At 37.8% G+C, this 13,422-nt stretch overlaps 1 protein-coding gene across 4 annotated transcripts in view; it reads right to left on the bottom strand.

Moving 5' to 3' along the window:
- CDH13 (cadherin 13) overlaps positions 1–13,422 on the bottom strand; it is a 431,693-nt gene that overhangs the window by 56,123 nt on the left and 362,148 nt on the right. For all 4 annotated transcript variants that reach the window (XM_010718092.4, XM_010718093.4, XM_085235261.1 and 1 more), the window contains exon 9: positions 265–447. In XM_010718092.4, coding sequence (XP_010716394.1) covers positions 265–447 — 183 coding nt within the window. The remainder of the gene's footprint in view (positions 1–264; positions 448–13,422) is intronic.

Here is a 13,422-nt window from a genome sequence, read left to right as displayed (position 1 = left end):
ATTGTGATGGTTACCACAAAAATAGCTGTTATTTAAGCACGAGGACAGTATAGTTAGGACAGTATAGCAACAGGCAGGTTATTATCACTAAAGAAGCAAGGTAACTGTAACAAAAAGGCAGTTATACATATTGGCTGAAGGAAATAAGGGCTGATGGCTAACTGTATTTTCTTAACTTATCCTTGCTGCGCCTTCTCCTATGCAGTAAATCCAGGGGATGAAACTTAACAGTAATAATGCAGTACAGTAGCAAATTATCCTTACTTTGACAACAGAGAGCATTCCCTCATTAGTCTGGGGATTGGTATGGATTTCAAAACTCTGCCCCGGATTTCCGTTAATAATAGTGTAGACAGCTCTCCATGCTCCAGTTGCTGGGTCATCTCGGTCACCAACAGTTAAGTTTACTATTACACCCGTGACTCCTTCCTTTACTGTGGCCTGAAACTACAAAGATAAAAAATAAAAAAAGAGGAAATTGTTAATATTTTCAATGATTGACCACACCCACACATAGTATACAAGCCAGCATTAATTATTTACCACAACACAAGAAAAATGTTGACTGAAACTGAGTATTATAGGCTCTATATAATACACTATCACCCATGAAATATAAGCTCTGCACTCAATGGAGAACAGATAAAAAGCAGTGTGACAGGAATCAGACTTAGGGAGATTCTGGCCATAAAAAGACTGTTCCATTCATACTGCTGGAAAAGAGAATCCTGAAAACAGATGCAGTGTTGCATAGGTGCAGGTGCTACCAGAAGGGGAACTCCACTCAAAACTAAGCAGGAGAGGTAGCTGACTAAATAGCTCATTCTTGCCCTCTAATATAATCTTGTCTTGCATTTCGGATGATTATTTTTATAATTTTCCTCATCATTTTTTTTTCTTTTCACTATACTATTATCAATACATGAAACGTTTGTCACCAAAAGTGCTCCAGTACCACTTTGGAGCTGGAGAGTGTTGCTCTAAAATTTATAGTTGGATCTCCTGCTATAACTTTGTCTGAGTAACTCTAAGGCAATGTTTCTCCTTTCAGTAGAAGAGTTTTTTATGACCTTGTGTAGTTTGTTGTACTACCAACAACCAAGCCCTATGCAATTCTCTCTAATTTGCTTTCCAGTCAAACAGTGTGTAACATCATTGTTATTTAAGCAGCAAAAACATTAAGTGAACCATTTGAAAAGCTTGCAAGGGTCAGAGTTAATAACACTCCTCACCTTTCAAGTACTTTCAGCTGACATGCTAAAAGGACTGTATGCGCCAGAGATAAGATAATACCTGCTATATGGCTGGATAAACTGGACTGATAACATAGCTAATCCTCAGAAGTGCTGAACATCAGCAATACCATTATAGATCATAAGGAAATCTTAGCATTTCTGGGGAATAAGCCTTCAAAAGTCCAAAATTACAAACTTTAATGACAGGAATAGGTTTTGTCATCCCTGTTCATTGTCAGTGACAATGTTTGATGTGTCACTCGAGCAAAAATCACCAAAATGACTTTATTACATCTGACTTATAGACCACATCAAGTCAGAACACTACAGATTTTGTGAGAAAGCAGAACCTAAAAGATGGCATTTTATTAATATGTAGGCTTCAAAATCTGGAAAACAGTAGGTAAAATGTAAAATGTATTTCCTCACAGTAAAATAGAGGAGACAATGACATATTTTACTGTGTTCAGTTATCTATTCTTGGTTTCTTCCAACAAATTTGACTTATATTGCCAACCCTTTTTTCAACATAATGATGTAATTTGAGTGCATGTATTCAATTCAAGCTTTCCAGCTTCAAATTTGATGTTATGAAAGGATGACATTAATGACTGGCCATTTCTATCTTCTTTGGTGCATTTAACAAAGAATTGCAAGACTCTTTTGATTTTGATAGTTAATATGTAACAGGTTGTGATTGAGCTTTGTTTTGGAGAGATCATTAAGTTCATTTGCAGTTTAATTAACTTTAAATGATAATATAACAAAACAATATTTTCACTTGCTTTGAAGTGAATCAAAAGAAATCTCTATTAAGAACCTTGGAAATAACAGAGGAATGATTACCAAGATTGGTAAAGATTGGTAAGCTCAGCAAAAATGCTGTCACTGGAAAGCACATTTGGATATATTTAACTCTAATTGAAAATAAGTGATTGGTCTGATCTTTCTGTATTATTTCCTTTTGTCTCAGCTTGAGCACGTATTAAACAAGACACCAGTCAGAATTTTTCCAAATGCCTGTCCAATACCAAGCAATTCCTATTTTGCTATGTAAAATGGTGACTAGATTTCAAGGATGTTAATCCTCAAGAATCTTAGATCCGACAGGGCACCCCTTCCTAAGCCTTTCTGACCCTCTAGTCCTGTCCTTAGTACACTAGTCTGATACAGTGCAGTGTTCAGTATTCCCATCACGATGGGAATAGTTAGACATGTTTGGGTTAAATAATTTTAAATCTGCCTGTTTTATTTAGATACACAATTGAGAAGGCAGAGAGATATATTTTATGTATTTACCCCATCAGTGCAAGACTATGATGGAAAAGGTTTCCACCATGTGCCACCTAGCTCAAAAAATACTTAATGTCATTTTAACGGTGTCTAACTCAAAGATTTCTCAGCTGATATTGGCTCTCTTCTGCACTCATTTTCTTTTTTTTTCCAGGAAGAGCTCTCAGTAGCTTCAGCTGTGGTGCATTAGCAATTCAGAAAGGACGCACAGAGTTGCTGGGGGCATAAAACAGCAGAGATTCTGACACCTGCAGATCAAGGAACTGACAATATCTATAGGCAGAGGCTGTGCCAAGATGGGTAACTCCAAGTACAGTGGTATGATCAGCCCTAGCATTCTCTGCATTTTAGAAATGAGCATACAAACACAAGGGGTATTTGAAGCTGTCTGGAATTTAGACTAAAATCTGTTCAAGATGGATGAAAAAGGAGAATGATCAAATCACAGAAGTTATCACATGGGTCTATAGAAGGCAAAAACTGTAATAAATCACAGATTGTGATTCCAAAAGCTAAATATCTGCTGTGAAACAGAAAGGCACAGAAAAATAAAGGGTATATTATCTTCAAGGTGAATTCCTTTGCCTGTTCAGACATCTTTTTATAAGAAAAAAATCTGCTTCCTGATATTCAGAAAAATCTGCTATATTTATATGAGCTCCCTTTCAAAAACAAAAGCCAAGAAGGAAAACTTAATGAAAAGACAAAAATAGGAATCGGATTTGCAGATAGGGAAAAGATAACTACAGGTTCATCATATTTCTAAATGAAAGCTTTACATTCTTGGTGCTTAACTTGGAAAGGCTGATCCGGTGCTCTAAAATAAAACCCCATAGGGGCTAATACAAATAATTGGATCAAGAATTAATTGATTTTACTCTTTTTAAATATCCGCACATCCCCTAAGCACCACTATAAATTAAGAATAAAATAGATGAGTTCAGAACTTTATTTAAACTGCTGTAATCTGGACCCACATTAATAATTTAGAAGGCCTTGAGACAGAGATGCACTTGGCTGGAAGGAGCTACGTTCACTTACAACTATTTGAATATGTAAAGTTTACTTGCTCTGTAGAGTGATATGCCATGTTGTCATTTATTGTATTTATCAAAAATATAGCTAGGAAATTCTGGTCATTGTATTATGCTTGGAGGTTTATAAACTTTTTTATAAACTGCTTTTCTGCAGTCAAAACAAAAAATAAAGACATACAATAGACCAATAGCAATTTAGAAACAATGAGCAATTAAGGGTAGTTTGAAATGGCCTGTGGTTTACCCTGAGTCATTAGATTTGGGTAAACAAACGAGACTTAACAAGTTGCTGAGATGCATAAAAAAAATCAAGGGATGGATGTGGATGAAGAGTGTGAGAGTGCTTGTGAGGAAGCACAGAGATTCTTTTGAGAATTAGCTATGTTTGCTGTCACAGAGAAGCTCAGGGAAGTGGACACCAACTACTGGACATTCCTGTGAGGGAGCACAAAGACAGTTTCATGGAGGGTCCCGAGAGTGAAAACAAGCAGCATACATTTCTTACAACAGGAGAGTCAGTAAAGGGATGATAAGGTTTACAACACCTGTGTTAGGATATAGCTCATTTAACTGCACCCAGGAGGGTCCCCAGCAAACCTCAGTTCAGCAGTTAGCCATGGCTTAATATCAATATTTATTTCCTGGTAGAGCCAGGGTATGACCTAATGCTGAGTCAAATCCTTCTCCACACTGAGCTCTATGTAGAACTAGTGGGGCACTTAGAGACAGCTCTTACTGAACAGCAAAATCTCTCAGTATGGTCTCGAGAAAAACAAAACTTAGCAGATTTCCATCATGGAGGAGATACATGGAAAGATCATTTTGCAAAGTGTTATTGCCTGAAAAACTATATACTAACCCTATTTCAGCCTCAAATAAAAGTGGAAATGCCTGTATGAAAACTGGATTCTTATCCAATAGCCTTATTTAAAGTTTTCATGTAATAAGTAAGGTTTTCTTTACTACTTTCTCAGAGCACAGAACAACAGGTGCATTTAATAGCATCAGTACCACCTGAATGTCTGCTGTCAAGCAATGAGATGAGCATGTGGATATAACCTTAATGCCTTTATGAAGTCACTGAAAAACTTCTGCCTCAAAGTGGGGTACTGATATAACCTAAATTAAAGAGCTGCCACAAGCAGAAACACAATGTGAGATAAACGTGTCTGGGATTGGTGATCACTACCCCATGGCTCATTAGGATTCTACATGCTGTGATTCCCAGTCAAGAACAACCAAATTAAAACTGCACGTCAGATTGCATTAATCAGGGTAACATTCTAGTTGAAGGTATTCTGAGTTATTATCATGTACTTGTTTCCCCATCTATATATTACAAAAGATGAGAAATAATGGGATATATTAATTCACACAGCTCCATTAGAAACTCCCCAAGGAAGTTATATTATTGTATTTGTCCTTCTCCACTAAAGTCCACATCTTTTGCAAACATTTTTCTATCTACTTCCTTAAAAATACAAAAAAAAAAAAAAAAAAGTATACAATCTTTTGCAATCTGTCTCTACTTAGACATGCGCCTTTTATTTTGCACACTATCACTCAGCAGGCATGCACCTAAGTGGCAGATATATATTTGTTAAGAAAACAACATACGAGGGCTGCTCAAAATTAATGCCTCCTATTTTTATTATATTGGCCCAGAGGCAGATGTTGGTGGTATGGCGGTAGAGGCTGAACCTTCCCACCAGATTCCATTCCATTTTGTTGCTGCATGACAGATGGCAGCAGAGGGGTAGTATGATGGAGTGGCATCTGACATGAAAGTGTAGATCAAGCAAAGCTAACTGAATTCTCCCATGTGGAAAGAATTGCACCCACTGACATTCCCTAGCATTTGAGCACACAACAAAGTGATTCTGGTGATTCTTCAGTCACCTTTTCATTTCAACACAATGCCCAAATGTGCTGCTCTAGCACTAGGGTCTGAGGCAGGTCATAAAGAAGAAGACCCAACCAACTCACCTTATGCTGAACTCTCCATATGAACAAGTATATTTTTATTTTCGTCATCAGGGCAAATTGTAACGAGGTATTACATTCTCCCTGAACTACACATTTTGAAGGTATTTTCTTTCTCTTTAGGCTCTGCATTGCCTTCACCATATTGCCTTTACTCAAATAGTTGCTCTACCTCACTGCAGAGGTAACAGTATTAATGTAATGGATTAAATTGATGTAATCTGTATGCGCAGCAACGTATGAAACACTTTGGAAACCATTTAGGAGAAAGACACCATGTAAATATAAAGCACTACCATAGTATGACAAGAACTGGTGTTGTAAACTAGATGCAAAACACAAATTAAAGGTATGAGTCACCTGAACAGTCTTTAGTAATTGTCAGAATCTTACTGTGGTAACGCTGGCATTTGGGCACTACATTATTTTTTAAAGTCTTTCTTTCAGCTTATTCTATTTTTTTTTTTTTTTTTTTTGAGGTACATAATATTCTTCAAACTCCCTCGTGAAATTACAGAAGGAATTCAATTGCAGCTTAGAAAAAAAAAAAAATAAAATCTTTCTGAATATATAAAATTGACCATAATCATTTTGGATACATTTTCACTTTTTACTTTTCAATGAATTTCACAGGTTATGCAATGTAAACACCATGTGATCGTTCCAGGCACACACCAGTTATGTTACAAAATAAAAGTGCTGCTCAATAATGATAGACCAAATGAACATTTTTGTCCATGATAAGCTGCAGCCTGTAAAAACAGCAACAAATCCAGAAGATTAATTAGCTAAACGGAAGGCCAAAGATTAAATTCTTTTCTCTGTAATGTGGCTACAGTTTCTGCAGGCTATATAAACTTGTGCCTTGTTACTGAAAAGCACAAAGATGCTTAGCATTGCTGATATTATACGCATCAATGATGAAAGAAAGGCAAAGGGGTTTCAGCATGACTTCAACTTGTTTTGTTACTTGTCAGTCTGCTTGGAAAAGTACTGCTAAGCAGTCCAAGTAATGCAGCAAACAAACAAAGAAACAGACATTATTAATCAGGCTGTTTCTTCATGCTCTGGGTCCTTCAAGTTTTCCACTGTAATGAACCAAAATATCTCTAGGATCTCTTCAAGAATTCCTTAGGTATCAGCATTCATGATTGAAAAGGGCAGGGACAGAATGCAGAAACAGAGTAGAAAGGATGGATGAATAACATGCTGGGTGCAGCATGAGTTGTCTGTTAATTTGCTGAAGAGGTAATGAAAAGACTCCTTTTATCCCTCTTAACATAAATCTTAGAAAACTTTGAAAGATATACAGAATAAGATCCTCGTAATATTCACAATTGAACTTAAAGAATTTTTCTTTCTGCTTCTTTCCCCACTGCAGTGCTCAAACGCTTTTCAAAGTTGATGCTGTATTCCTATCCCCTCATTAATTTGCTCACAGAAGACAAAAAGGCAATTCAGGAACTGTTCATAAGTGATAGTGAAGTCTACTTGGAAATAGCCGCTTATTTGGAATAGTTTTGAAGATCTTTGCTTACAGAAGACTTTGATTATTTCTCAGCCCTGTACACGAAGATGGAGTGAAGGCAAAAAGAAAATTCTAACATGTATTAATCATGTGTTGAATGCCTGCCTCAAAGCTGTTACCTGCAGGATATTCATCACATGCAGTACAGTTGTCTGTACCAGATTCGGAAGGAAGTCTAACACACTGTCGATTTTTTTTTTTCCCTAGCATTTATAAAGCATTTGTTTTTCCACTTTTTCCACCTATAAATGCAACATGCATTCAATTATTTATAGAATAATTAAAATATCCATAGATGCAATGAACAGTTCTGGAATGATGGTCACCATTATAGTAAAACTTTATTCTGGTGGACAGAGGAGACAGTGAAAGCCCAGTATGTTTACTACACTTCGCATCCTTTTGAGAAAAACTCAAAGAAATAGCAGTGTTCTTTTTTTATCAAAAAGTTTCCCATACCCCCTGCCAAGTAGAACAAGCCTTATGTTTCAAACAACAGCATTGGAGAAAATGATGATCTGATTGAACATGAAAGAGCAGACTACACCTGTTCACCTGTTACAGCAACAGCATTGCCTAGGGACCAGGGAGATATCTGCTTCTCACATTTGAGAGCACTTGTGATGTATTCAGCCAACCCAGCTAAGTATTATTTCCTCTTCATTGCTCTTCCCATCAACAGCAGTGTAAAGTCTATCTTCTTCCTAAAATCCTAGACATCTTTTTTAGAATAGAACAAACACAGCTGCATTTTTTGTTCAGTTTCTTCCATCACATTTCAGAAGCAGAAGAATTTTACAGGTGTTCTACAACAGCCCACCCAGTTCTCACTTAGGCCAATGACAGTCATGAGGGAAGGGAAGGAGGCCTATTGAATGCTCCTCTTTCATTTCTAGCAGAATTTTTCCTACCCCAAACAAATTTTCTGATGCTAAAGATTGACATATATAGATGAACTTAGTTATGGTATCTTACTAATGGAAAAAGCATGGAAGCTGCTTGCTCCTGTTAGAAAGAGGTTATGCAAGTTATGTGCCACTAAGACTGCTTCATGTGACACAGGTGGGGAGCATTTGTTTCATGGGTCAGGACTGTAAGCAACAAAACTCTCCTACTGTTTCCCAGATTAAGTCATGCTTTTGGAGTTTGTTGAGATGTGGAATGAGTTCAGAGAATATATTCTCATTTAGAGCAGGACTCTGAATTCACTCTGAACATCAAAGCTGCAGGCAATTGGGGAAGAAGAGATTGAAGGAGAAACTACTGCAGTGGCTTTGGTCTCCTTCTAGATACGAGTAACTGCAATGCAGCCTATATACTTATGAGCAGACAACCTGTTCAGTTCTTGGGAGAAACAAAGTCTGTTTTAAGTGAAGACTGTAATGCTGTTGGCTGCTCTAATTATTTGGTCACATACATTATGAGTAGCTGTGACTCAGCATCAATTTTGATAAGTTGAAGTTGATGACAATTTTCTGAACAAGCACCAATTCTAGATTTAAAGAACGTAAGTGGTACACATACTATTACATAATTTGGCAATCTGCACCAATGGCTATTTGTTCTTTGTTTAAAAGAATGGTAAAGATTGCCTCTCAATTGTTAAAAGAAAGGAAATAATAAGTTAGTCTATGACGTTCACATAGAGACAACAACTTCATACTGAATGTCACCATGGTTTGGAACCCAGTTATTTCAACAACAGGTTTAACACTAAGGTTAAATGATACTTGATTATTGAATAGCAAGTCCCAATTTAAAAGTATTTCCAAATTAGATTGCACAGTTCAAGTCACAACTTAACATAGGGCTTTTTAAATCCTTCGTACATCTTTCAGAATGCTGTTGGAAAAAAAAAATCTGCTTTGGTACCTTTATACTGCAAATCTTAACCCTGTTCTGAACAGGTTAAGAAGCCACCATGTCTTTGCAGAGAGAGGAAATTACAATGTAAATGAGATTCTCTCAATGGCAGACTCTTTGGGCTGTTAGATAAAAAGAGGCATATGCATCTAATCAGATATCTTTGTTTTGTGTCCTGGGAGGACACTGTAGCTTTTTTCTAGAGAAGATATTCATTGCGTCAGCTTACAGCTGATCACAGCCCAAGCTGCCAACAGCAGATGCTTTGACAGCGGTTAAGGTTCTTCACATGGTCTTTGGTGAGCAGTGGCTAACTGCACCGTTTGAGGCATTGAAAGCAACTGGTATCTCCAGAATATTTTAGCAGTGAATTTCATCAATTCCCCAAACTTCTGGCATTTTAGGTTGTGCCAATTGACGGGGATGAGATGCCCTAGATTTACAAGCCCCTCCAGCTGCGAGCCAACTGAAGTTAGCCCAGTCTGAAAATTCTTTTTTGGAAACAGATAAGAACTCTGCAAGGTTTCCCACTGTGCCAGAGGAGGCAGGAGGTACAGATGGAAGTTTACAGGCAGTTTTATCTGTAGTGATACAAAATTTGTCTGAATTTTAAAAATGAAATCTCTAGCCAGCATTTTCTGTAGAAAAGTAGGTGGGGAAGGGAGAATTTAGTCCTACGTTCCATTTTTCAATCCATCTGAACACAAGTGTTCTATGCCTGCCAACAAAGTGATGAATGAAGCCTACTGCGTGTAGCTTTGCCTACTAGTTCTATGTGACTTTCTTACAAATTATCTACCCTACAATCCTGTTCACACAGTATTCACTGAATATCAGTATTACTGCTAGATCTAAAAGGTATGTTGCAAGGAGAATAATTTAGAGATCTGAGACATAGGTGAACTATCATAATTAATGGTCTCTCTTCTATTTTCTCCTCCCATAGCAGACAAATCTTAATTGTATCTTGAACATCCAGTAAACCACAGTGCTCTTGTTAACCTGACAAGGTACTGGGGTCTCCAGCCCCATTAGAACAGAAAAATTCCTTTCCCAAGGTCAAGAAGAGAGAATAACAGTAATAAATGTAAGCTATTGGACTAATGACTGTGGAGTGATCTGAGTCTCCCCATACAGCACTGTGATGTGAGCTTTCAAAAGGCAGCCTGAGAGGAGTTCACTTGCAGCTGGGGTGGCCTGCTTTGAAAACGCATGAGATTTAAGTGTATATTGAGACCCACAGTGCTGAAGAGTGATTGAAGCATAGAGCAGTTTGGCATTGTGCAGATGAAGAAAAGGTCAGGAAGAAAGAAAAGATATGCTAAATGAATTCATTGCTTTAAGGTTACCCATGGTCTGCATCTCCCACTGCCCAGCTCTTTTTGCCAATATTCATTTCATCTTTTCTTGAAAGAAAAGTATTTGTAAAGGAAAGTGAAATGTTACTTTTGTAAGCTCCCATTGTGTACTTATTTCCTGTCTACAATGTCACAGAGGGAACATTCTGAGTTCTTTCATTTCCTCACCTGCTATTTATGTATTTCTAACCATGAATTCTCTGTACATATAACCTTCTTTAAGACAAACACCTTTTCAGCCTCAGCTGGATATGTTTTGCTGTAAATAAATAACCACTTGTCTTTTTTTTTCTTTCTTTTTTTTTTTAATTAATAAAAAAAGGAAGAATTTTTATATAACCTGATACTGAATTCTCTCTTATCTGCTTGGGCAATGCAAATGACTACAAGCTTGATGACAGTGCTCCTTGCTTTATACGTCTGGGCACCAAGAATTAAAAGGGAGGTCAAGATGGTCCAAGGCACTGTATATGCTTTAAATAGAAAGCTGTGAACAGTGAAGCCCATATACAATGAATCACCTATTAGAACTACCTTGTATGAGCTGCAGAGGTTACCTGAACATAACAGCAAGTGCAGCCTGTTCTAGTAGGATGGTACATCATGGTTATTGTACCTGTGAAGACCGTCACTGCAAAATGTTAGCGGAAGGTAAGGAGAAAAATGCCTAGCACAGATACTCCACTGTTAGCATGACCATAAGAGAACGCCATGCGTTCACACAGCAAGTGATCACTAAAGCTGGCTCTTGCTGGGATATCCAGAAATTACACAATTTCTTCATCCCAGGCACCACTAACACTGAGGGATTATCAAAAATCCCTGAGAAACAGCATAAGATTTCCAATTCCAAGCAGACAACTTTTCTAATGGAAATAAAGGTGATTCTCAGGAAATATGGGTGACACCAGTAAGAGAAATAAACATTTAGTTTTATCATTAGTTTACATCAAAAAGGCTTTTCCACAGGGCTGAACACTCGTTAAATAAGGACATAGAATCAAAGAATGGCCTGGGTTGAAAAGGACCACAATGACCATCTAGTTCCAACCCCCTGCTAAGTGCAGGGTCACCAACCAGCAGGCCAGGCTGCCCAGAGCCACATCCAGCCTGGCCTTGAATGCCTCCAGGGATGGGGCATCCACAGCCTCCCTGGGCAACCTGTTCCAGTGCATCACCACCCTCTGTGGGACATGGGTGAACATGTATGAAGAAAATTAGTTTATTAGTATCTGTGCTAACACTGTCATGACTGCTTTCCCTTCTTCTGTACCAAATATCTACATAATATGCTAATACATCTGGATCAAAATTTCCACTCTTCCCAAATAGAGCAAGCGAGTATGCCCGCAATTAACTGGATCCTAACGCAAATTTATAGATACAGATTTTTCAAATGAGCTTGCCAATTCCGGAGAAAATGATTTTAAGGGACAATAAATATCACTTAATTTCTATCCACAGCTGTATGATATACTGTAAGCAGCCACTCTTTCTCTCCTTGGAAGTGAGGAAATGCTGCGTTAGCAGGTAGCTTGAAATATATACTATTTCTTGCTTCTGAGTAAGCTCATAATTAGAGCTGAAACATGAGGAATGATTTCAATGGAGCTGTAAACTCCAATAGGAGGAAAAATCTATTTGAGGTTAGAACAAAATCTTTTTTAATCTGGCTAATGCTACTTTTGTGCTGATGCTGATCATTATATTTATTACTAAACTGTGCAGCATTCCAAAGCGTTGACACCTGACTTCACTTAGTAGAAAAGCAATCACTTTCAGATATTCATCTTGGTGATTAATATGTAGATACCTAATTTTTAGTGAATTAAACCATGTTGTATCAATTTGATGGTCTTTAGGATTTATAATCAAGCACTGATGACATCTGATTAATACCAGCACAGGCTTCCTGAACCTTGCAATATTCTCGTTACCTTGGAGCTCAGATCACGGCAGGCTGATTACCCCTCTGATTATCCTGAGTAACTGGGGTCAGAGGTTAGCTAGCACCACAGAACACATTTAATTCAATCAATTTAGTTAGTGAAGCAGTTAGAAAATAAAAATCATTCCAATTGCTGTACCACTGCATTAGAAAATTTGCCCAGGATTCCTGTTCTCAAACTGATGAGCTTTTTTGCTTAATTTCTAATTTAATATTCTTCTGGATTTGCAACTTCAATTACTTGTGATATTTTCACTCATAAAGTCAGGGATGTTGAGCTTTGAGAAGAAAAACCAGGGGAGGAAGAGCTGCCTGTATTAACTGGTATAATAGACATTCTCACATACACACACACACACACATACTTTCACAGCTCAGTTGCATTTTTCCTAGGTACAAATGCTAGAGGTGGCACAGATGTCCTCCTGGTTCTCTCCATTTGTCCCTACCTCCACTGCCAGATTTGATTCTTTTTTTGCCTGTAGTAGATTTTTAATACTGTTTAGCCAAATCCCACTTTGTCTTTCAGGCAAAGAGGTTTTGATTACATGTAATATGCCACAGTCCTATGTTTAGGCAATGCAGCCCCTTCATATGTGCTTTGATAGCATCTGGGGGAGTTCATTAAAGATACCAGGGCTATACTTCTGTTGCCTGAAGCTGCAAATAGTGTGTATGGGATAACTACCAAAGAGATCCCCTTCCTACTCCCTGAAAGTCTCAAGGTACTTCTCGCATGAATACAAATGCCCAGCAGCTTGATTTGACTCCTACCGGTTAGTTTTACATCCCACACAACAAGTCTGAGTCTGCTGATCACTGATATTTATTCTGAGTCCTGAGGCTGCTGCCATAGTCACCGTCTCTGCTTTCTCACCCAGAGATGGGTTGGTTACCACAATCTCAGTGGGCTAATGAAGATGGAGAGCTTCCAGCACACTTCCAGATGTATCAGAGCACATCATTTTCTCAATCACTCTTTCAATGAAAACAAAGGGCTGTAGTTACACAAAGTCTGCCATGATACTCAAACTTTTTTCTGCTGTGAATAGGGTTTGAAGGATTCCAGTGAGGTCATAAGAGGTAAATGCTAACTGCAGCCTACATAACAAAGCATACTACCATATGGCTTGGTAATATGGTATTGCCATTACTAACAATCGGCCATAAGTCTTGA

Source organism: Meleagris gallopavo, chromosome 13, assembly GCF_905368555.1.
Source record: "Meleagris gallopavo chromosome 13, MGAL_WU_HG_1.1, whole genome shotgun sequence".
Lineage (NCBI taxonomy): Eukaryota > Metazoa > Chordata > Aves > Galliformes > Phasianidae > Meleagris > Meleagris gallopavo.
Note: the sequence above shows the minus strand (reverse complement) of the source record. Positions and strands in the feature narration are given on the sequence as shown.